The sequence below is a fragment of the Falco peregrinus genome, chromosome 11, assembly GCF_023634155.1.
Source record: "Falco peregrinus isolate bFalPer1 chromosome 11, bFalPer1.pri, whole genome shotgun sequence".
Taxonomy (NCBI): domain Eukaryota; kingdom Metazoa; phylum Chordata; class Aves; order Falconiformes; family Falconidae; genus Falco; species Falco peregrinus.
In genome coordinates, this window is record NC_073731.1 from 17098172 (window position 1) to 17124179 (window position 26008).

At 40.6% G+C, this 26008-nt stretch overlaps 1 protein-coding gene across 9 annotated transcripts in view; it reads right to left on the reverse strand.

Annotated features, from left to right (window-relative positions):
- Window positions 1-1022: 1022 nt before the first annotated feature.
- Window positions 1023-26008, reverse strand: part of EPAS1 (endothelial PAS domain protein 1) — a 116003-nt gene continuing 91017 nt past the window's right edge. For 7 of the 9 annotated variants that reach the window (XM_027788490.2, XM_027788493.2, XM_055816684.1 and 4 more), the window contains 14 exons: window positions 25453-25537; window positions 25071-25133; window positions 24846-24964; window positions 24536-24738; window positions 15601-15707; window positions 10680-10827; window positions 9707-9915; window positions 9197-9384; window positions 8213-8323; window positions 6160-6644; window positions 4913-5036; window positions 4706-4823; window positions 4027-4200; window positions 1023-3323 (listed from right to left, as the gene is read on the reverse strand). In XM_027788490.2, the coding sequence (XP_027644291.2) occupies window positions 3172-3323; window positions 4027-4200; window positions 4706-4823; window positions 4913-5036; window positions 6160-6644; window positions 8213-8323; window positions 9197-9384; window positions 9707-9915; window positions 10680-10827; window positions 15601-15707; window positions 24536-24738; window positions 24846-24964; window positions 25071-25133; window positions 25453-25537 (2286 nt within the window). In that variant the 3' untranslated portion in view covers window positions 1023-3171. The remainder of the gene's footprint in view (window positions 3324-4026; window positions 4201-4705; window positions 4824-4912; window positions 5037-6159; window positions 6645-8212; window positions 8324-9196; window positions 9385-9706; window positions 9916-10679; window positions 10828-15600; window positions 15708-24535; window positions 24739-24845; window positions 24965-25070; window positions 25134-25452; window positions 25538-26008) is intronic. The other 2 variants (XM_027788491.2, XM_055816685.1) reach the window with 1 other exon arrangement.

Below are 26008 nucleotides of genomic sequence, written 5' to 3' on the forward strand. Positions count from 1 at the left end.
GCAGTTACAACTTTTAAGACAGAAATTGATCAGAACAGGTTAATTTCTACTCATGAGATTAGCCTTTTTTTTTTTTCTTTTAACCATCGATTGGGTTAGAATCTGGAATGCTTAGTCTTTGTCAAAGTGCCCTGAAGATCAATGGGATGCTTTAAAAGGGAGCGTAAGGCACAGCACCATTCGCTCCTCACTGCTGTGTGTTGTGCGATTGCTGTTGATTACAACAGTTGTAGAAGCAAGGAGTTACTTTCTATGTCTGCTGAGCATCCCATCTAGCAAAGGAGGTGATGACAGTCCACTTCTGTAGGTTATTCAGAAGATTCTCTGTTGTTTGAGAAGCTCTCGGTGTCTGTATGGGCATTTACCAGAAGGGTCAAGCACCAACGGCTTCCATGCAGTCCAGCATGCATTTTAAGTGTATGGTTGGAGATGAATTTCTTCATGTGTCTGCCCTCCTACCGCGTGATCGGTGTAATACAGGCAAAACTGGCCATTTCTATAGGGAAAGGATTTTCATGATGAAAACCAGCATTGGGATAAAGTACTGGGTGGGTAAAGCAGGAGCTTGGATGGGGGAAAACTCGTTATTTATGACTGGCAGAATATGATGGCTAATGTTACTCCCATAAAAACTGAAGTGGGGAACTGTGCCAATTTGGCCTCTAAAATGTAATTTTGTTTATTAATTGTTCTTTTTAAGGGTAGCATTACAAGATGCAGCCTTAGCTCCTCAGACAGAAATACACTTTTGAAATGAAAGCACCAGTCTGAACCAAGGGCCTTGTTTCAGAAAGGCACTCTGCACGGCATTGATTCTCTGTGGGAGGAAAGCTGGGTAAACTCCACAAAAAGGTTGGTGGTGCAGACCTCTTCCCAGCTCTCAAATACGGGTAACTTTTGTTTGTTCTTTCATTCTTCAAAGATCAATGCAAACCTTTATTTTCTATAAATAATTTAATAAATACTTTTGTTTTACAATGATACAACAAATAACAAATTCATAGCAAACGAGTCACAAAGAATTTAGGATCAGTATACTTTAATAAGGTATCAGTGTCAAAATACATTTCCTTATCAAGTTAAAGTTCCCATACGTTATAATATAGTCAATAAGAATTTAGCAATATAGATTGTGAAATAATTATGATAAAAAGTATGATTAATATTAAGACATGGAATATTTTTTCAGAGTGTTTTAGTAAACTGTTAGGCTATAACATTTTTAATGCTGAAACTACACAAATAAGAAACAGAAGAGCAGTATTCAAGTGTCTTTAATCCTTGAAGCCTTTAATTCCTTGCCACTGCAAATTTACTTGCCAATTTTCATCAGATTTTGATGCTTACAATATAATTTTTCCACACGGTAATAACTTCACTTTAGGAGTAGATTATTTTTGGTAATAAACTCTTGTAAGATTGCCTACAATAGGCCCCTACAAGGGGCTATATTTTTTTTTTTTTTTTACACTGTGTGCCAATAACAAAAGATCTTCAGCTTTTCTAAGTATGTGTGGTTAAGACTCAACACAGCGAACTCTGAAGTGCTCTGTGAAACCAAGGCTCCCTCTCTGCAAGTGTCAGTGCATGATACAAAGCAATTTTATAAACCCAGCTTCAGCAGAATCAGAAGTCTCAAAAGAACCTATCTTTGTTCTAAGTTTCTGGGCCAGATTTCTTGCCTTTTTTTGCATTGCCACTGTTCTGTTTTCTTTAGTGAACCTATGGTGATTTATACCAGTGGAGGAAACAAGATGATATAGCCCAACGTATATCTAGGTCTGTATGTATTTTAAAGTCAGAACTGCTCACCTGCCGTTTATTATTTTAATATTTTTGCTCTTTAAATATGTTTTAATTTAAACCTTTGAATCCCTTTGCCTTTGAAAGCATTCAAAGCCTTATTTTTTAAAATACGTGCATGACAACAAATGATAGTTGGAAAGGAGCTCTGAAAATGTCTGGTTGCCTTTTAATGACATTTTAGCTGCTGATTAATGTAAGGCAAGTAAAAACAAGAGAGACCTGCCTGCCAGCTATTCTTCTCACTACAAAATCCTTAATTCTTTTTGTCTACTTATAACTGAGTTAGCCTAATATGCTGGGAAATACTACTTTAACTTTTAGTTTTAACGATTCAATATTGCAGTTATATTGGTATCTAGCATATAAAATGAAAAAAGGGTAACATTAATCAGAGGTGTTAGTACTGGCCGCTGGTCAGATTCCTGAAATATCAGCAACATCCTAACAAATACTATTCTCTCTAGCAGAAACAGCTCTTAAAGTTGTTGTGTCCTAGATACAGCAAAAGTACCAAGAGATGATTAACAACTGACCCAGAGACAAATTAAAAACATTTAAAAAATTTTTAGTGGGGAAAAAGAAAAAAAGGAAGCAACAAACCAAGAAACCTCTGCACAAATTGAAAGCACAGGTCTAAGTCCTCCACTGGGGTAAATCTGTAGGACTCCCTTGGCTGTAGAGCTAAGCCAGGTTAAGGCAGCTGAGAATGTGGTTTGCGTCTGAGGAAAAAAAGCTTACAACGTGCAACTTTCACAGATACCCACAAGCATTGCAGTTCACCATTCACATTTCTTTCAACCAAGTGTATAAAAATGATGGGAAGGGGAGGGGGGTGGAAAGCCGGGATTTTTCTTTTAGTATGGTTTTCCGCAAGTTATGTAAGTTACAATATGATAAATGCTGGAAAACAGAAAGACTCAAAGGATTTCAATTTGGCAGATCAACAAAAAACTGTGGTCGGAGATCAAATTTGTTTCGTTCATCTTTGGCAATAAAAATAAATCTTTGCAGTACTGCAGCCAAAGTATCACATGATGAGGCATTTATACCACAGCTTTTTATTAGCATGAAATTTGAAGAAAATGTCAGCATATAAATTACAGGTAATGAGATAAGGGGAGGGTAATCAAACTCTCTAAACAACACTTTAATTGCAATAGAGAAAATACAGTAGATGTATTTCTTTAGTATGAATAATAAAGTGAGTAACTTCAAAAGGCCACTATTTGGTAACGTGGACAGGTTCAATATCTAAGTAAAATCCTGTAAAAGTGTATTGGTATTAGAAATTGTCTACTTGCAAAAATATATTTAAAAACTGAAGCTGTTTTGAACAGTATAGGCCATGGAATATCGCAGGGTCGCTCAGGTTGCCTGGTCCAGTGCTCTGAGCAGTTCGCTGCCTTGCAGAAGCGTAGACCTGCCCAAAACGGGGACGTTCACCTCACAGTCATATCTTGTCAACTCGGGCAACAAGTAGGGTTCAAAAGAGGGCCCCAGCAGGCGACTGGTCATACCTGGAAGAGATCACTGAAGTAAGTCGTGAGACCAGAGAGAGAAGTTCTTTCCTCCCTCTTCTGTTTATACCAGTTATAATTTCATTTATATGCCTCAAACCACCAACAGTTACAGGTTTCAGAGCAAACCTATGCATCACTCTGCCTTGAACTGTTGGAAGCGTGTCACACAGACACGTGCAGTTTTCCACCTCTACCCCAATTTAGATTCGTCTGAGAAAAACAATATTGATGCAGATGAGGAAAGCTGCAGTAAACAACAGAGTTTCTAAATCGGCACCCACTCCCCTTATATATTAGAAAGGACATTTGTATGTTCCATTTAATTACCTATTTTAACTTTTAAGAGGGCACATGTTAAAACCAACCTACAAACCTCCCATATCAATGCTGCAAGAGAAGTTTTTAGTACAATTTAATCAACTCCATTGCAAGACAGGAGTATGGATGGAGGATGACTGGACCTCCAAGGTAAAAGTGTTAATTGAGATGAAGGGCAAAGGGATTTTTTCCAGCATGTATGAAAAGTGTAAAAATCAATGTTTCACACTAAACAACTAATTTTTCATGCGATGGAGCAATACCTAGTTGGCTCTTAGTTTATCATCATCCTCTATATTTTTTTTAAATGTTTTTCTTTCATGGAGTCAGTATTGGGACTAAATACCAACATTTTCCAGTTTCTGTATTTGACAGCTCTTACCTGATGCTTTATGAACTGGCTGGACACTATAGTCCTGACAGTGGGAACTGTAGAATGGAAGGGGAAATGCTCCTGCTTTCACATTCTCACCAGGACTGCCACAGGTGGGTGGCTGCTGCTGCTGCAGTTGATTCATTGGTTGGCTCAGACCTCTCGAGTTACAGACAAATTCATCTGATTTACACAGAAGAAAAAAAAAATTAAGTTAAGACAGTGTAATAATTATAGTAGATAATACTAATTCAACGCAAAGGGATCCTCGGCGTGATGGTCACATGGAGCAGGCACACCTACATCTTGTGACAAATGAAGTCCAGAAGCAGCACTAGCTCTAGAAGTGGTACTGCACCCCAGATATGCTTGTGTAAGGCAACACAATGTTGTAGAAAGCATCAGTCCTAGCTCTGAGATGGCCATACCTTGGGTCAGCACGAGGTAAACCCATCTCTGTTACCTCCAAAGCAAGGGTGTGAACACACATGAAACCATCTACCTGGTATTTATCAAATGTACCTTAAATTGTTCAGCTCTTAGTGATACAACCTGATCTTTAATTTTAGCTTAGTGTAATATTTACAGAGCTTGCATTTCATTTTGAAAGAGCTTTTGTTTCTGTTCAACCTGTCTCTCAAAATTGTTTCGATACATAACATTGCAAAACCATTTTCTTTTGTCTTACCAGTAAGAACACTTGTGCTGAGAGACTTCTTTTCTGTAACCAAGGAACAGTTTTCCCCTTTGAGAAATTTCATTCTTTTCCACATTAGGTGAGAGGGGTTAATGACAGATGGATCTCCCTACAATGTGAAGAAAAGCAAAACACATAATTACACTGATGATGATGGTGAGTCCAAAGTTCTGAAGGTGATGCATTTCTTATGATTACCCCACTCAGCTGTTGCAATGCTTGTTCTTCATAATCCAGTTGTCGCTTCAGTTTCAAACTGTTAGACAGAGCAATTCTTGCTGGGTTTACATCTATGCCTCGTTGCCCAAAAGCATCCAGGGGCCTGTGGAGAAAAGATCTCTGGGTAAGTGAGCAACGAGGCAGATCTAAACCATCTTGTTCATTTATACAGATTCTTCTTTCATTTAAAGACATTTAAGGTGTCTTTGACACATGCCAGTGGACAGACCTCAAACCTCAAATGTTTTTCTTTCCTTTTGTTAGTCATCCCACAAGCTTTGGAAACTTTTGACTTTTGGGATCAAAGACTAATGAAAGTCTAGCATAAACAGCCTCTAGGGCTCTCCAGGCAGACATAAAAATGCCGTGGAAAAGAGATCATGTGATTTTTAAGGACAGGATTTTGAGTGCCACGCCTGTCCCCTGGTTTTGCATAATAAATCTGAACACACAGGTTGCTGGCTGGGGACAAACCCTCTGTTTCCAGGTTCATATTCAGACAGTGGTATTTCTACCAACAAGAAATCCCAGAAAGCAAACTGCAGGCAAACCGCACAGCTCCACGTTTTGAAATGACCGTTGCAGTTCTATGGATTTCCTGAATGTTTCAGTGTGACCAACACCCAAGACCCACAGAGACACTTCTGGCTGTGACAGAAAACTTACAGGACTGTATCCTCTGATCTACATCTCATCGCATACTGTTCACGTGTGTAAGAAAGTGAACAAGGTGAGGAAAGGCTGTAGAAAAAGAGCCTCTAATTTTACATCTTAGTTGTAGTATTTACATATGCCAACAATAAGTGTACTGTCATCCCTTGCTCTCCCCTGTTTTCTGTTGTGCAAAAAATATATGCAAGGTAAGAAAGCATGCATGGCTCCCAGCTTACTGCTGGACCAGTAAGCCTTTTCAGTACTTTCCTTAAACAGCATAAAGTCAAGCAGGCCTTGCAAAATTACTGGGGTATTTTTTACCTGACCAGCAAGAAATCCATTCTTGCATCCTTACAGGCAATGAAAAATCAGCCCACTTCTGCTTCCACCAGACTGACGGCCACTGGGAGAGCACTGCGCTAATTTCACCAGAGGTGCAGTCTGATGCCCATCAAAACAACTTATTCCAGCTGAATTGAGAAAAAGATTTTTTTCAAGAATATGACCCTCTTCATTGCCCAAAGCCTTTCCTTAGTAAAATACATAGTTAGTTATACCACAAAAGGTCTTACCTTTTTTTATATGTGGGCATGCTCGGAGAATGCACTGGTGGCCCTGAGGAGGAACTTGATAGGGATCCTGAGTATTTATCCACAAGTCTCCATTTAGCAGGAACATACTCTAACAGGGGATCAGGTGGCCACTGGGTGTTTGGTCTTCCTCCCATCGAAGACAGGGGAGTGCTGGCTTGGTCATGGTATGGTGGCAGTGATGACCTACTCACATCGTTGAAGAACACTGATGACAGGGACCCATGACCAGGATTCATTTTTTTATTTGATAGCTGTGGGCAATATTTCTCTGGGAGAAAGTGATTCTGTGAAGCAGAAGGAAGGGGCTGGAAGATGGTACTCATGCTACTTAGACTCTGCTGGGTATTTTGTGCACTTTCAGAGAGAGGACATTCTTCTTGGCAGATTGGACTGAGCTGAAAATCTTCTCCATCCATAGGAATGTAAGGAGCCAAGGTTTCAAGGTCCAGTTCATTGAAGTCAGTCTGCGCAGGAATAAAGTAAGTTCATAAGAAACTAAAAGTTAATAAGAAATTTACCTACATGAAACTGGCCAGCTCTTATTTAAAGATGTCTTATTTCTATAACTAGCATACATGTTCATCATATCACCATCAGCAAAGTAAGACAAGAAACTGAAGAAAAAAACCCTCCCAGATAAGCAGTATTTGCTAAAGCAGCTTGCATGTAACCCGTAACAGTGTGATCTGAAGCAGATCTTGTGTTTCATTACACTTTGAATAACTTGTCTGCCAAGACTCTATAACATGTGGCATGTAGTTCAACCTCAGGCTTTTTCATGCTAAAATAGAAAACATATCTTCCTCATAATCCAGCTACATGGAAAAAAAAAGTATATAAACATGCAAAAGTTTTAAAAAACATAGTTGGAAGGACACTTGCACTTAAATCTTTAATTAATTTGTCTTGGCATTTGACCAAAGCTGAACAGAGAGAGAAATCAATGTTGGCCCACCCATCACCTCATGACAGGGGCACTTTTCTAACACTCATTTTTCCCACCAAAGCTGCTGATGTGGTGGGACACACCTGAGCAAGTGGATACTGAATCAGACAAAACTGAAGTTTGCACATGTCAAGTCTTAGCATTGAGTTTGATCCTGATCCACAATTTCCTCCTATCTGTCCACTCTTTCTATCACTTTCCTTAATGTTACTATGTCCAGACTTACATAAAATTTCTTCAGGACATGGACTACAGCCTACCTAAGCCTGCAAATTGCACTGGCAGACTGAAGCACCTCATTTGGGCCCCAGTCACCCCAAACTCTCCACAGGATTAATAGGAGGAGATGAGTGTATGGTCTGAGCTGCCAGCCAGCAATGCCTGTTCCTTTCTCTTAACTATAAAAGAGCATAAGCCTTTAGTAAAGGCATTTCAATTAAGTATCTAAAGTTAGGTGGGCTGAATCAGGCCTACGCCTTTTATTCATTAGCTCACTTGACATAATGTTATGATAGTGGATTTATTTATTTATAGAGGGAATTTCTACACTTACACCCTGAATAGAATGCAGGAGATGGAGACTATATGTTAGTTTATGTGCAAGTAATCGTCACATCTCTGAACTCCTCCAATAAGTAAACCAAGAAGAATATATAAAAAATTACAGTTTTCATTTTGTAAAGGAGGTATGTGCTATGAGGGGCACTCCTTTTTCATTTGGCTTTTTTGTATTTTGTTCTAGAAAGGATGTTTACTGGCTAGTCATTAGGCCAGATTAAAAAAGAAAAATTGGTGCTGCTTATATTCCTATCTAGTCTACAGAAGCCGCTGAATTCTGAAAGGTTTCTGCTGCTTCTTTCTTCTTAGTAGTGCTGCCACAGTGACACCGTAAAGTACTCGCTTCAGAGTTAGGGATAGCAATTTACACACCAGCTTTTAACAATGTTGTGCATCAAAACTTCGGTGTATATGTACAAATGCAGTTTGCATATTAGATCATGATATCTGCACTTATGACATGCATCTGTACTACCTACTAGCAGGGGACTGGTTTTCTGGCTTTTGGAAGAGAGATTAGTTCCTTACCTGGGAGGTGCACTGACTTTTTGATTCTGTGTCCATAGCAAAAAGTTTTTCAATCACTTCAACCTTAAAATCTTCATCCACAGAATTGTAATAATCTCCTGGGCTGCTTGGCTGCACAGAAATAAGAATTTGCCATAAGTGGCAAGACAACCACAGTATTGGCTTAGCATCATGCTATTTATAACGTACTGTTCAGTAACGTATCTTTTCTATGAAAAGCAAGTGGCCAGACTCTATGTATAGTGTCCTCAGAACCCCAAAGTGTCCACTTCTATCATATGCTTTTCTCCAACATGAGATTACTTGTCACTACAAAACATAGGCACCCTATAGAGGAACCCAGTTGTTGTTTAAGTGTTTTTTGGCAAGTCAGACAAGGAACATGAAATGTACACTATTAAATTATATAAATATAAAAAGAAGGGAGATGCTCAACAATACCCTCAATGCCTTTCTTAAGATATTGGACACCCTCTAGTAAAGGCTGGCTGAGAGTGGCTCCTGCTCTCGGGGGCAATGCCCTAAAAAAGCACGTTCATTCTTTCAGTGGGGAACTCCGCAGAGCTGCTCTCAAAGCCCGAGCTGGGTAAGCTTTCTAAAGACTATATAGCTTCTAGTTAACAAACGGAAGGAGGATGGGTCTGGTGCAACATTGCTAGCAGCCAGACTGTCTACATTGGCCTTATATTTAAGGCTAACTCCAGGAAGGAAAGATGGTAGCACATTCTTCTACCAATTCTTTTATAGGTTATAGTAATTACTGAGGGACAGCCGGGAGAAAATGAGGATTGCAATGTAAAGGCAGGATATAGTTCCCATCTTACTATTGATACTTAAGATATACGCAGTACAGGAGGGATACAGATACACTGGGCCTTGTTAATAAGCAACAAGATAGGACTGCTAACATGAAAAAGTCATCTACATATGTCGATGGGACTCACATACAAAACATAACATGCATATTTTTTTTAAAGCTCTTACCGTGGAGCAGCTACTGTTGCTGCTTGCACTTGGTGTACTGCTTCCAGGTGCAATCTGCAGCATTGTAAAGGATGGTATCGTCAGTGTTTCACCTTGGGCAGCGTGGCTTTTCGCTTCCACTGGCCATGATTTGTTTGGTGTCAAAACAGCACTGGTGAAGGCAGGGGCTTCCTCAAACTTCTGTGTCCCTGGATGGGGTTTTAACAATATTAATGAAGACTTTTAGCTTGTGCTGTGTTATGATATAATTGCAGCTATTCATTAAAAGTAAACACCGCTCCCAGTTGCCATGACAATAAGTTGGCATAGACTTAATGCATGTTGTTTAGTCAGCAAGAAAGCCTGATTCTGCTCTCATTCACAGAAATTTTCCACTGGTGTGAGCACGTGGGCTCTTACAGCCATTACTCCCAATTTGTACACACAGCAAACAGACCTTGTCTATTAAATTTCTAAATGTAGGCTCACACACAGCTCTTTGTTGCACAAGAATTATTTATACAAACTAACCAAAATCCAGGGAAATAATGGCATCGCCAGGTGTTGGTGCCAGCTGAGCAAGTTCCTCTGGTTCCTCCTTTAACTTGGTAAACAAGAAGTCACTCTTCTCCATCCCGGGGATGCCACCCTCATAGGCGGTGCTCATCGTCAGCAGGTGAGGCTTGAAGAGCGATTCCGTTTGGTCCATGGAGAATACAACATCATTCTTCTCAATTTCACTAACAAGAAAATAGGTTTTAGGCATTTTGCACTCTAAAACAAAAAAGATGTGGCTAATGTAGGCAGTAAAATCTCTCTAAAAGCTGGGGCCCATACAAGCATTTCAGCCTCTCTCAGTTGCACGCCAGGCTGTCGACAGGCGAGGCACGGTTCCAGCGTTGCTCAGCACCACCATGCCAGATGACGCAGAGACTGTGGTCAGGACTTGTGTGGGAATACTCAGGGCTTTGTCGCTCTGCTTTTTAAGAGGGTTGTAGTCGAGGCTATAATGACCCTGACTATCACTCAAATAAGTATTTCCTATTTTGGCCCCATCTAGGACCAAAAATACTTGAGTTGTGCCAAACAGAGGCAAAACTCCTGATTGGTCCTGATTTTTGAGGTGGTAAACAGCCTTTCCTAGCAACATAAGATAGTTACTACTTAATTTTACCTCTCTGTCATTGCATTAGAGAAACAAAACACATTGGCAGTTGTGTTACACAATAAAATCTTCAGTGCAGGCTTTATAGTTTGTTGTATCAGCACAGCAGCCACTCTGCAGAAGGGGAAGGCTGTGGTGTATTTCAACAGCGTGTATGGGAACAGGCATGCCACATTTTTCATCGATGTCTAACATCAGTAAACAAGACTGAACAAACATGACTAAACTGATTTCAGAATAACAACACTGAATAAATAGACCCTTCAAAAGTTCCTCTGATTATTGCGTTTCTTCCAGCACATGAATCCACATGTGGCTTTTCTGCCCCACACAACTTACCTCAGCACATAGTTGACACAGACGATACACTGAGGCTGTAGGTTGCGCGTATTGTAAATCACTGTTCCTTGAGTCTCCAGCCACACATAGCCACCGTGCTTGGCAAGCATACGGTACTGGCCCGTCACTACTTGACCTTTTGTACACACTGAGAAAAGGGGTCAGAGATATAAATAATGCGGCAGGACAGGAACGCACAATATGTAACACTTGTCTTAAATAAACCGCTTCTGAGTTTTCATTATGCAAAACTGCACTAAGGCAGTCGTTAGCAAGGATGCTTATCTTTGGGAAAATTCAGCCATTTTAAATATAAAAGGGGATGTTCATTTGAGGCTTCTACTCAAGACTGGAAATCTGAGTTCTGGCATTTGAGTTCTTGAGATGGTCTGAGCATTCAGGTAAGAGTGTGGGATTTTTCTAATAAGATCCATGCTGCCCCCAAAATAATGCCTGCTGACGGCACATTTCTTGAGAGTCCCTGTCCTAAAAGCACCTCCCTTTGGGCTCTAAGGCTGACTTGTGGGAAAGTGAATTTATTTAGGAAACTATTTAATAGTTTCCTTATTTAGGTGACCGATAAGCTCAAGAATCAGATGATTTAAAAACTATACTCACAAAAAAACCCACCACCTCATAATTTAAATCTATACCTATCTCTTTTTATACCTTAGAATTAGGAGCTGGAACTATCAATACCACAAGTAAAGTGAAGGTGTCATTAGCACAGCATTGGTTTTAAGAGGCTGAAGAAGTAATATCACTCTCTAAAAAGTATCAAAGTTAAGAATGTAAATGGTATTGTTCTGCCTAGAGAAAAAAAGGCTGAACTAGTACATATCTCTGTCTGGTTGGTCTGTGCTGTTCCTCTGCAATAGCTTGAAATTAGCAGCCTAGAAGGAACGAAGACCCATGTGACAAATCAAATAATGTTTAACTCTAAATGCTTTTTTGAACTGTCCTGTGTTTTTTAAACAATAAACTGACAAAAGTACAACTCAGGTTTAAAGCTTCATCTAAATGTTCGAAGGGTGACATCCCCCATCCCAATATTTTGTAGTATTTGAAGAGAATGAGTTTTCAGTGTGGAGCTTTAGGCTTCTCAGATGTAAAGTTTTATGATGTCCTGCCTGTTGTAATTCACTGTTGTGAGCTGAGGAAAAATAGTTGATCAATGGCAATAAAATTAGAGCTGGAATATGCAAACAGTACTCATACATATTAAGAGTTTGTATTTGTAAGCAGACGTAGTCACATTGAGTAGCAAAATTGGGAACTGACTCAGCTAAACCTTTGACCACACTGGCAATCTTTCCTTTTAAACATCTTTGATGCCTGAAGACAGTATGCCATCAAACTAATGCCCTAAAAATAATGCATTTTGACTCAGTAAGGCTGGAAACTTGATTCAGCGGGTTTTATACAGAAATATTCCTTGTGTATATGGCCATTAACAGAAGCTATTTATTGTCAGTCTCTCCTACATTGCCACCATACAAACGTACAAAGCCATGCCTGTGAAATTTAACAACTGTTTTGCAGATAATTGTTGCTGTGTTTATCCTTCTATCTCTGAAATTTGTTTTCTTCCTAGGAGTATTTAATCATCCTTCATTTAATTTATTTAGACAAAGTAGAACATTACTTTTATTGATTAAATACTTCTGGTGGAACAAAATCAAAAGGCTTTCATTTCAAAGTGTTTTAGTGACTGGACTGTTCTGCTCTGCTTGTGAAACATAATTACACTGCTTCCTAATCATCAGCTCATCAATAAGAGTCACAGTGTAGGCGCCTGTTACATTACAAAGAAGCTTTTTACTGCTTTAATCTTTTTTATTATTATTATTCAAAGCATGTCATGTTCTGATATAATAAAGTACAGCAGAATCCCTCCATGGGGTAATCTCATAAATGACTAATATGCTCATAAACTGCTGACTTTGTTATCAATGCTACCTTTAAGGTTCTGCCTTCAGAGTGAACTACTCACTTTTTCTTTTCTTTTCTTGTGTGTGTGTGAAGTGTACGTTACCTGTATCTTTACAGAACTAGTAACATCTCAATGAAATAGGCTCCAGCTATATGCCTTATGCTTGGGTGGAGAAAGGGGGAGGGCAGGGATTAATTTAACTCAACACAAACTTTCTTAATTGCTGAGACACACTTGAGAAATATGATTCACTTGGAAGGCTTGTCAAACTTCTGCTACGTACTAGCAAGCGGCGGGTCCCAGATGGTGACATTCAGCTCCCCACTGAAGTCAATAGCAAAATTCCCATTGGCTTTAAGGGCGACAAGACCAGACTCTAAGTGGAAGTGATTATAGCTTATTAATTGCTGAATTGGAAAATACAGCTCTACAGTCAATCTTTTGTGTAGATTTATGTAACAAGGCAGAGATTTTCAGCTTGCTTGCATAATGTGAAAAACTGGGTATGCCAAATGCACTCTAGTCTTCCATCTGATGGTGACTAATTAAGACTTTCATACTCTATATGCAACTATATTGAAGCCAAGAACAAAAACACTATTGTGGCTTGGTTGAATGTGAGGCTGTTATTTCACCTCAAGAAGAAAAAGAACAACCAACCCTGCAGGACAGTAAAACTGTAATAAGCATGATTTATCACTAAATTAGAAAGAAGGAAAGGGAAGGAGTTCTGCTTCTATCCAAGAGACTCATTTGAGGTTTTCTCTCCCTCTTACTTTTCAAATGTGCGTCTCCTTCCTCTATTCCCATGTATCTTTACAACACTAAATGTTTGGCACTGTTAGAATTGATGACTGTATATATAGCATACGTCTAATAAAAAATCTTGTTTAATAAATATGAGCATGCTAAACATGAATTTTGTGGTGGCTGTTTCCATGGCCAGGAAGAACTCGTAAGCTCTGTATAAGTTACATACCTGCTAGGTTACCCTGTGCAGTAGGTAACATTATGAAACCTAGGGATGTTCCCGTTCGGAGGGCTTATGTGGGTTCCCTCAAGTCACAGCTTGCTGTCACTTTGCCTTTGTGCCTGTTCTCTCAGTTGGTAAGAAGCCTGACTGTCCCAGAAGACATGGGAAGTATTTAGCTTAGAAAAACAAAATTTGCTAGGGATGTAAACTCATGCTTCTGTTGTGGGCAACAGCATTTTTACAGCACAGACTTCGGTCCTGTGCTTTTAACAGTAAAAATCACCCATGCTGATCCTGTGCTATGATAAACACTATGGAACAGTTTGATCCTAAATATTTATAACCTGTGCAGTGCACAGTGCCTTTGAGCACTTCTGCTGGTATAACTCGCTCCTCCAGACTTCTCCTTGACTTCCTTCTGCTTCTCCATCGGTCCTCATGCCCAACAGCAGACGTTTGTAGGACAGATCTCTTTTCAGTAGGCACAACGGCATCTAGACATACACTCTGCACTACATGAGTTGAATTTAACTGCCAGAGCGAGAACAACCTCAATCAATGCCTGGTCAAGATGGGTACTAGAAACTCTACAGAAATCTTTACGTGGACAAGTCCCGGCTCAGCGGTTCCATTTAACTAACTAGACAGGGATAACCAACAAGGGCTCGCTCTCTCTCCCCTGTTACCAAAGAGATTGCCATCTCTCAGTTCATTCTGTCCCTGGCGTTGTTCCATTCTTAGAAATGCAACTCAACGATTCAGAAGCAACAGTGCGCATACCCCCTCATTTCTCAGGATGACTCTTAATAGCCCAGCATAGGGTACGGACATCCTATCTATGAATATCGCTAATTCCTTTTCACTGTTAAAAACATGAGCACATTACCTAAGAAACAATTTTAACAAATACATTCCCAGACAACTCTCTCTAAGTATGGTTTGATTTCTTTTTTTTTCTTTTAAGCAGCTCTGGAAACAGGATGATTCATACCAACACTGTTTTACAGTGCACAACTTTAATCACTGCCAAACATTCTTTCAAGTAACATTTCAACTCAAAACTGTCCTGAATCCTTGCCACTGGAACTAATGCATATTCCCTTTTCCCCCTGAGGTCAGACAGTTATTCTTTGCTGCTACTTTTCTCTGCAAAAATCAGAAATACTTTCTGTAAGTCTATTTGGTGGGCAATTCCCTATAGACATGACCTAAGTCATGTGCTTTTCCTGAGGACAGAGACCTTGATCATGGTAACTACAAGGTGTGGGCTGGTTTTGTTTTGTTTTGGTTTGGTTTGGTTTTTTTTTGTAGCTTGTGGTCTCCGGTCTAGAAGCCTCCCTTTGTTTTTGTAAAAAATGTGAGACATTTTATGTGAGACAGAAAGGAAGCGTAACTGTGTGGCCTGCTGAAGAGAGGGAGCAGATCTTGTATCTGTTCTCTGCTCCTGGAATAATTTAGGTACTTTACATTAAAAACAGCTAAAACTGGCAGTTCATAGGCATAAGAATAACAAGAAGCTGTTCCTGGCAGTATATATTATTTGTATAATGCATATCATCCCTTTAAAAGTCTCCTCACACACCTGCTTTGGGTGGGGGAAGATAGCTGGTATTTGGTAGCAGAAGACAGACTTTCAAAAATATACTGCTGAGCCCAACAGCACACCAGAAGGGTAACAGCACCAGTAAAAGCACTTCTCACCAGGCTAGTACTGCCTAACTCAGCTCTTCAGATTTTCTGCTGATCCTTGTATTATCCCGTAAAGAGACGGCGATTCTCCTCTCTACCATCCAAGTTTAGTATTAATTATGGCAAAAATCAGACCCTCTGGAAAGATCAGCAGCACGTTTCAGCTAGACAAGCATGGTAACCTGTAAGTTTTCTTGCAAAGCATAAACACTCTTCTCAGAGAATATCTGCATACAACCTGCATTTGTGTTTTCAACTACTTATTGAGGTACCCGCAAGCTGTGCTTTACATGCATACTACGAAGAGACGTAAGAATGTGACTTACAGTTCTGGTGACTCTTGGTCATACTCTCCGAGTCCAAAGCATGGTAAAACTCATACGCTGAACGGCCCAGCAGCTCCTCTGGATGGTAACCAATCAACTCTGTTATTCTTGGTTAAAAAGAAAACAAACATTTAAAATTCAGGTCACCTTAGCCTTATGCTGACATGTGCAGGGCAGCTCTCATCAGCTCTAGTCCTTAGATTAACAGAATTAAAACCACAGTATGAGAAATTCTAAACTTTCAAACACATTGGGAGCTGTAGAGGACTTCTGATCACGTTCTGAGATATTCCCATGTTCAGAATAAGCTGTCTTGTACTACTACTGCAATAAAAATGCCTAGGGATGTCATTACATGTGTTGCAAATTTTCCCAGGCCTATTGCACAGTGTCTCTTCTAGGGAGCCTCAACTGGAGGGGCATTGCTGATGAAGTTCTCAGGCTGTCCGTTACGGGCAGAAACTCCCATCGTGCAAAATCAAATGCATGTGAGGGGCGTCGTGGTTGGCACCATCAAGTTGAAAAGTATGTGTACATGTAAAAAATACATAAAAGGGTTAAATCAGTACTTTGGGTATTGCATTTAATGAAACAAAAATGCAAGGTGAGAAGTTAAGGGCAGTTAAAAGAAAAAAAATCAGCTCTTCTACTCAGTGTTTCTCAATTATATGAGAACTTTAGCATATGGATTAGGTTACTTGGGTGACTAATCCACAAACTAAGTAGGATTTTACACAAAGCTATGATCTCAAAAACTGGACTTTTTTCAGAGCCTTTCTGAGTACTCAGGCAAGGCAGGATTTCTGACAAGTTCCCGAGTCAATGAAAATAGGTCATCAAACTGTGCAGATGATTTTCTCTAATGAGGGCATCGACAAAAAGGTATTTTTTTCTTTTCCTGATTTCAATTTGAAATACTATCACACACAACTTTACAGGAAACACGCTTAGTAGAAAAATAATTCAAAAGCAAAGGTATCATACCTTCCAGGAAAATAAGGAAAAATCACTGTTTTCCAAGTCAACAACTCTTGGATGCCTTTCCCTAGCTTTTGAACTGCAGTAACAACCTAAGTAACGTAGCAGAGAGCAGCAGCAGAAATGACTGCAAACCAACTGCTAAGTTGTCGTAAATCTTGAGAAGCCAGGAGGCTTGAAAGGAACGGTATGGTCACATCTTACAGCATGCCCCTGCCGTTAATGGTAGAGCCCAAGTTTTATACCCTCTAAGTCAGTCCCTTGGTAAGGCTTTATTTGCCACCACCACATCTGATTAGTGACATTGCTACTTTTAAGAGACACATCCTCAGGTTTGTGCACTCCCTGGAAGGACAGCCTTGGCCCAGCCCTCCAGACACAAGCATGTCTTTACAAGACAGACATGTAAATATTGTAAAGCAAACAGAGCAAGAGCATGGCATTCATCTCCTGGATAGCCCTCCAGCAAGGAAGACAAATAAGATGGAGCTATTTTGTGTATGGTTTGAGCGCCAAGGCATTGAGTCAGCTTTTCCCTCACCTCCACAGAACTGTACAGCTCATACCCCTGGGACACCTTGGTGTTGTCACTCTGAAAACTGCTCACTGTCCTAATTTCCATAGAATGAACCCAGACATATAATGGTCTAGTTAACCAAAGAGTGTAATTGGTCTTATTTGGTTCCCCTCAAAGATGTACTCTTCTGTTTATGTTTACAGTTTTATCTATGCTTACAGTTAGACTGGCAAAGGGAAAATTCTTGAATCAGGTTTCAAAGAGTTGCTTTTTTGACTCTTATCACTGACAAGCTTCTGAGATTGTAAATTGCACCCCAGTCAAATCTGTAACTTTTATCTGAAACCACAATTGCTTTTTCTTTTTTAATAAAAGCAGTAGTTCTCATAATGAGTTGGTCGTCAGAGCTGAACCATCGGGAGAAAACAACAAGCACAGAAGGAGCCCTAATACGAGTAAGGCTCCCAAAACACAGTTGCTGCTTGCCTTTATGCAGTCAGCTGGGACATACTGGTGTAAGTGGCCAGACGCTTTTGCCAAGACCAGTGTAAATATACAGTCTTTAAAAACAGAAAGTATGGTCTCTTGTTATACAATGGCATAGTATCATAAAACCAACCCGGTTACTTTGGAGCTCATCACAAGGGGAAGGCTTTTAAAATTCGGGAAGCTGAGGATTTGTTCTTAATCCAGACTGTGAGCCAAGTAGGGGTTGAGCAGGGAGAAGGAAAAGGAAATAAAGATAATGGAAAAAAAAGAAGCATCATGTACCCAGCAGCACCAATGCAAATCCAAAACCACATTACAGCCTTCATGGGTGCCAACAGTGGAACTGAGAGAGCAAACAAAAACTATGCATTACAGCAAGCTGAGGGACTCGTAACACTTATTGTACAGGCACTGCAATCTCTGTGCAAAATTTTCTATTCCAATCCTGTAATTCCCCTTTCAAACTGCTCCTCGCTTTCACAATGAGCGCCCTCACTATAAAATTACTCTTCTTGTCATTCCACAGCACAGAATGACTTGTGGTACAGTCCTGCTGTGGCAATGTTGAATTTAATCAGATTTAATGTAATCTTGGTTGAAAGTCAGCAAGCGGGTTGATATCTTTTTACTTCAACCAGCCAAAAAAGTATACAGCAAGATAAAAATAAGATATCAAAGAATCACCCACAAACCCCATAACATTCGCCACATTCTGACCTGTGCCTGATAACAGTGAAATACTAGTCAAGAGTAATTATTTTAAAAGTTACTTTAAAAAAAAAGAAAAAATTTAAACAGCCTCTAAGTCCCTGTCAACTGATTTGTTAATCTGTTACCACTATTCAGATTCATTACATTTCTTTTTAAACGCTCCTGGAAGTAAAATTATTTTTAAAAGTAATTATAGACTGTTTCTTTCTCCCAGCCTAAAAAAAGCCTAAAAATGGGCTGAAAGTGTTTCCTAGATACATTTTTAAATACCACTATTTTATAACAAACACCCTCTCTCTAAAAATTGTTAGCAGTACTGGTTTTGGGTGCATGAATCAGCAGATTACACCCTCCTTTATTCCTCCTCTGCTGCTGCTGACTCTGAAAAGCTTAAAAAAAATCTCAGGGGCTGCAGGCAGTGCAGGGCTGGAAATCAGATCAGCCAGTTCCATGCTGCATCACGCACCATGGCTGAGGCAGGCAGCTCTCCCCATCTCCATCACACCCGTCCCGAGATGTTTGTGGATGAAGAGTGGCCACAGCCGAGAGCCTGAACAGCACCTGGGCCAGGAGGCAGCGAGTGCTTCTGCAAAGGTCCCCGCACTGACCTCACTTGAGGTCACTTTGAGGTTTGCCAGTGAGGTGCATCCTCCAAATTCTGCCTGCTTTCTACAGGAGCCTTTTAGCAATGCAAAATGCCAAGTGAATACACAGAGGACTAAGTGCCAAGGAAAAAGCATCCTAAGGAGCTATGAGGAGGAAGAGGAGTACATAACTAAAAAGAGTCACAGAAATCCATATACCCCATGGGACCAAAGGGTCATTTACAAAAAAACCCGCAACTGAGTCCAGAACACTGGACTTCTACTTCTGCTTAGACACCGGACAGAAAATTCCTTTGTGCAAGCTGTGGAATGACAAAATTGGAAAACAAACTGTGTGGTGGTTTGGATGGCATTCCTGCCATGGTAGGCTTTGTGTTTCCTTTGCATTTGTAAAACCTAAATTGGTACTAATTAGAATGATAATAACAATTTTTGTTGAAGACAACAGGTGAGCTGACAGGCTGTTTATTCTCCCATTAAGCACTCATTTCTGAAAACATAAAATACCTTTTGGGGATTCTTAATTTTGCCAGACTGACACTTCAGTATTGTGAGCTAAACTTGTCACCATGATGTGCTGAGGTTCTCAGAGAACGCAGTCAAGAGCGGGCAGTAGTCCTCTGCAATAGCAGATCTCCCAACTACCACTACTTAACTGCTTTTTGAGCAGTTTCTCTTAATATACCCATTTCTTGGGATGTGGAGTAAAGGCAAAGTGTTATGCTTAGGGTACACAATGGAGAAACAAGTGATCTGAATCCTGTTTCTCTATTTGTACAACTTCACTCTGCTTTCTCTCTTGGAGACATGGCAAAGCAGCAAAGCTCACTGCTTCAAAGGCTACATCTCCTACGAGATGAGCTATTTCGAGTGTTTTGGTTTTTCTTAAAATTGGGCTTTTCTGTCTCTTTATAGGAGCACAAAGCTTTTTATTGTATACCATTTCTTGAGTTAAAATTGTATCATGAGAACCATCAGGACTGAGAAGTCAGGCTCTTTGTGAAGGAGGGCTGTAATGTTTACTGCTCACAGAAAAATAGCTGGGTGTGTATTCATCGGGCTGTGTGTGGACTGCGTGTGTGAGGGTGTGGATCTCTTAACAAAGTCTTTCTGTATTCAAACTGTTACCAAGTTATTGAAGTTAAATTGGTCCTGACGGGAACAAACAAACAAAATTATACTTTAAGCAGAACGAAGAGGGGGGGGAAGCCCAACACAGCCATTATGCCTGGGGTAATGCACTGCCAGGCTGCTGGAGCAGGCAACAGGGCAGTGTGGCCATCCTGCCAAGAACCCACATTTCCTCTCAAAAATAATTATGTCTTCTTCTACTCTAACCCAGGGCCATGAAAAGAATAAAATGCAATATCCTGGGACCCCTGCCCACTCCTCAGAGGGACGGCTGGCCTGGTCAGGTGTAATTGCCCTGCTAGGCAAAAAAGCTAGATGGGTACATGAAAAACTTGACCAGGATCCTGTCTTTCCAACTCAATTGGTCTATCTAAATCAAAGTTTTGTTATTAACAAAAGTAATTGGTCATGCTTTTTTCTGAAATGTGAGATATACCAAAAGCCAGTTTTGCCAAATGTGGATCTTTGCTTCAGCTATCATCACTTCACTGTTGTTGCCATACTGCATTTTCCCCCTGAACAGGGAACAGAGGGACAGGAGGTCCCTTCAAATGCTTATTTGCATTCTCACCTAATTTGAAAATATTCCCCAGATATAGGTCAGATGGTAAAATGACTTAAATCCTCTTCTAAGGTCCTGTGCCTGCATATTTCTGTTTCACAGGGACATAACTAGAGGCACAATACAACTCTCTTTCCTCTCAGCTGGGCACAGCCTGGATCTCACACGTACACTTCTATCAGGAGAAACCTAACTGGAGCCAACACCGTCCTGTTCTGAAGCATCGTACATCCTCCATTGCTCCTTTTTCTTCTTCAGCTCTTCCATTAAAATGTTCCAATCAAGAAAAAGCAGAAAAGAGTATAACTAATTGGGTTTCCTGTAACCAGGAGCATACAATACCCCAAAGCAAGCCATGCCTTCAAAGTAATGGAGAACATATGCTTTTCAGTGTGCCAGCGCCAGGGAACTGGTTTGTGATGCAGCCTCTGGAGCTGCTGCCTGCACATCTCACGCTGTGCAGAACAGATTTGTTTCCCTATCCTCTTCCCTCATGCATGCTACCCACAGCAATTATGGGCAAAGAGCGCTTCCCTCTCCCCTCCCCAGCACCCCAGGGTGGTCACAGGGGTGCAAGTGAAAAGCCAGCACCACCTACAATGCCACATCACCCTCCCTGTTTTCAAAACCCTGTTCCCCACCAAAACCCTGCATATGGTTTTTCCTTTGGTAGGCATGAACGTAAAGGCTGAGACTGCATGTGCTGGGGCGCCTGAAGTAGTTTTGGGGTTTTCTGTCAAATTCAGATACAACTTTCACTTTCGTTTTGTGGATTTTTCCATCGCAGAAACTTATTGCCACTATTTCTATCTACCCGTCACCCCCATGGCCCTGCACAGGAAGGTAATGCCAAGCATCAGCTATACCACCACTATGCCTCCATACAAAGACTTGCCTTTTTTTTCTGACTAAAACACCCTCACTGGCAATCTTCCCCAACACAAAAGCATTGTGCAGCTGAACTAAATCCTTACTTGGATTACTGAATTGTACCACTGATCAGCATTTCCGTATTACAGCTAAAATAATCCTTCCTGTAAACCACTTAGCCAAGATAAGTGGAACAAGGGAACGTTTTTAAATCACTCTCCAGGCATGGCTGAAGAAGGCATTGAACAGAACAACCTATTTTTATTATATATATCTCACAAACGTTTCTTTGCAGGCTGATTACCTTGCAAAAGCTGTTTCAAGAATACAAACGTGTTCCACCTCACCACTGGCAAGTCATAGGTCCACATATATAAATTATTTTTAGAAAGCAAAATATACGGGCTAGTGTCTCACACATTTTAAATGAGGGATGGCCAGTCTTGCCTGCTTCATTTCGCATCTGTCCTGCACCCTTCCTGAGGAAAAGCCAAAAGAATCTAGGCACTTCATGTCAGCCAACTAGCTTTTGTCACAAAGTGCTGAAAGGTACCCAGCCTATATTTTCCATGTTACTTTGGGATAGATGGAGACCATGAGCTTTCCTAAGGAGATGACAGATGTGATCCTGATTTTCCGCAAGGTTGAATTTCAGCTTCACATACAGCTCTCTTTTGTACCCAGTTAAGCTTCATGCGGAAGGTAGATGCTTCCATTAGTAAGGTCTAGGATGGCTGCCATTCATTAAGGTACTTCCTCAGAAATCCTAGTTTCTTTAACCAAATGCTTCAAAACCAAAAACTTTATGCTCCCTGGAAGAAGACTTATCCCCACCAGATGAACTCCAAAGGGGATACTCAGATTGCTGCAGAAGCCTGGTAGAGGAGGCACGCTGCTCTCAGTGATATCAGCCCTGAACTGGAAAGACACAGTCTCTTACAGAGAAATGAGCTGTGTCAGCCCTGCTGTGTCGCTGCAGACAGGCCAGAGCACATTGAAAAGGGTTTAGGCATCTGACTGGCACATGCTGCTTTTCCTCCTCTGCTCCTCAGCCTGGATTTACATTCTTGGCACAAGCTGCTCCTTCAATGCAATTTGTCTAGCAGCACCAAATTTGATAAGAACAGCCGAGTGTTTTGCATTTTTATGTGTCTAGTGATGTGTCGCCTGTTGGAGTGAAATCAGCATCCCTCTGGGTGGAAAGTGAGAGCCAGGAGGATCTGCTGGGAAGAACCTGAAAGGTTTGTGACATCTCTTCCTTCTCTGGCCTGGCTGGCTTTTTAAGGCTTTATCATAGTCTCAGTAAAACATGAATGGAGTATCCAACCAAAACTATCTAGTGAAAGATGTGCCGTTTTGTTGCCTGGTTCAAAAAACCACCAAAACCGAATGCCAAAACAAAACAACCATGAAATTCCCTACAAGTTAAATCCTCCAGAGGAAGCTGCTGTATTTCACTGCCACGTGAAAAGTTTCCCTGTAAATCAATTCCCACTATTTAAGACAGGGCATAATATGTCATTCTTTTTAAAATACGCATGTGTGTCTTTGATGGGATAGTAACAGTTCCTTTAATTCTCATTTATAATTTCTTATGCATTAAGTCTGGCAGAGACACGTGAATGCTGCAATACAGCAAAATCCTCTGTTATTCTCCTCCACCTGGCCACTGAATGGCCCCACTAATTCCAAGGCACATTGCTTTTAATAATGAGTCACTACCATATTGTTGCTTCCCTCCTCAGCAGCAAAATCCTATTGGTATCTTAATATTTTTATCCTGAAAGTCTTAACATGGAAAAAAAAAGAAGTCTGTTTTACTGTGGTTACATCAGAGGACATTTCCAGTTACAGCACACTTGCTGCAAAATTCTCAGAGAGGTCAGAAGAAGGTCAGTCACAAGTTTCACACTTGTAATCTCACTTTCATCCACAGCTGCTAACACTGCTAGTTTATACGGTTGCTTCATCACATTGTTTAAAATAATAATCTTGCATAATACAAGTTTAAAAAAAAAACACTGAAGGATGAAAAAAAACCCACCCAACATCTCAATCCTGTGACTTTTTGCATAAAATGTGAGCATACCTATATACCACTGACAGCCCCTCAGCAATTACGAGCTCCTCTGAATTTCAGGAGACCAGTTTCATTAGACAGAAAACTTCATATTAAATTCAGGGGTGACCTCATAAATGAAAAAAAAAACCAACCCAAAACGCAACACCAAACACCAAATGCACAGTAGTACAGACAGAGCTTTCTGGGGAGATGAGGAACAGGAAGACACTTCATGGGAAGGGATCTCTGGCTTACTTGCAAGCAGGGAAAATGGCTATCACAAAATGTAGACAGGGAAAAGAGGCAGGTGGTATGAAATGCCATGGAGACCCAGGGGAAATCAGACAGGTGGAGACTAGGGGGATCTCCACTTTTTCCACTCAAGAGGGAAGTGTGGGGAGTGGAGGACACAGCTCCTTGCCTGACTCAGTATCTTCCCCTCCCATTCATTTCACCACTAAAAGTGGCAGATAGATAACCAGCAAAGGTGTTTACTTTTCACTGAGCAAGAGCCTAGAACCCCGTTTCAGAGCTGCAGATGCTCTGGATGCCTTAGCAATTCTTAGTTAATCTAGAGCATAAAGTAATTCCCAACTAACTGATAATACCATCCTGGGCAAACCAACTGTAAAACAGTCCTTGACTAAGGTCCATAAGGCATGGCATTTGAGATATTTTCTAAAAAATGAGAGCAGAAACCCTGCGTACTCCGATTCAGATTGTTAAAACCCAAGAAGACAATGCTTATGGCTCTAAGTGGCCTCATCTTCTGCCACTGAACTTTAATTCCTCACACGGCAGGAGGAGGAAACACAGCAGGAGTACCATTTTGCCTGAATTGAGATTTGATGTGGATTAGGTGAGCCACTGAACAGCAGCCTTGGTAACAGACTGTACTTCCTTCTAGTCCTTGCTTACCAGGTCCCACGCAGGAGGACATTTGGAGGGACTGCTTGTTTCATTCAAGAAGATAGAAACACCTATGAAAAGGAAAAATCAGTGGAGTTTACCTGTCGTCACAGTAGGTAAATTTCATGTCCATGCTATGGCGACTCAGGAAGGTCTTGCTGTCCAGGGGGATATCGATGTTTGAAGGATGCTGAATGGGCTCGCACATTATTATAAGGCAGGTGAGAAGAGGCTCTTTATACCCACACAGAGTGTGAGGAGGACAGGTGTTGTACACTTTAACTTGTCCAGTGCAGTGCAAAACCTGAAATAATGATTTTTTGAATGAGAAACAAACTTAAAATGTAATTTCTGTACATGCCAAAATGTCTTGTGAAACCAAACCCGCTTGTTATGGCTCAAATATGGTACCTTCCACGTGGCAGACTTGAGGTTAACAGTTCTGCCTCTGTTGGTAACAGTGCATTTCATCCTCATGAAGAAGTCACGCTCAGTTGACATGTCTTTGCTTTTCTTTCCAAAGCCTGGACCTGTAAAAGGACAGTGGCAAATGAGTTTTCTCAGTTTTGATTCTTGGTTTCTTCTACTTACAAGCATGAAGGATTCAACAGAAATAATAATCATCCAGTAATTTACCTGCAGAGACCATCAAAGATGCATGGACCATTGAAGAGCAGTTTGTAGAGCTCAGACCTAAAACTTTAAGTGGAACTTAAATAGGACTTTGTGCATTCAAACCTATGTTTTAGCTTGCAGCACATAAATCTTTGCAAAGTGCTACAAGTGAAAACGTTATGTCTGTCTTGATGAAAGGAAAACATTAAACGAACAGTTCTTAGTCTTATTATATTTAAGCGATTATTTGGGAAAACAAATCTGCAAAGCATTGAATAACAGTTAATGATTACTCTAAGAATGAAAATTCCCTTTACCCTGACTAACAGATCTCTACTGCTAGCTAATTACTTCATGTGGTTATTTAAAAAGCAAACAGTGACTCTTTTATTGTCATTATTACCATTTTTCAGACTCAGATTCTCTCGAATTTCTTCATGGTCACATGGATGAGTGAAGTCAAAAATGCTGTGTCCAGTTAATTCCACCTGTGCAGAAGTAAGAACTACACTTAGCCAAATAAAAGCAACTGATAGCAGTTATTTGTTTTTAAATACCACCTATTCAGATGAAACTGGTCACGTTCAAAGTGCATTGACAGGATGCCCACAGACACAAGTCCCGTGACCCTCTCTTTGTCTAGCCTATGCATAACTTACTATTTTCTCCCAAGAACAATTCCCTAGTTTTGGATTTGCACAGTGCAGTTAACAGTCAACACCAATGGTTATTTTCAACACAGAAGGAAAAAAAATAAAAATCCACAAAGCTGAAAAGGGTGGACCTAAAAGAAAAGCTCTGTCACCTCTGTCCCACAGTCTAAGGCACAAGCTGAATAAAAGCCTTTTCTCCTCTCTACAGTAATACCTAGGAAGGCAAGTTTGCAGTCCCCGAAGACACTACGACTTTGATAAAAAGGCAGAGGGAAAAGCCCCCACTGTGGTCTGGTGTGCAGGGTG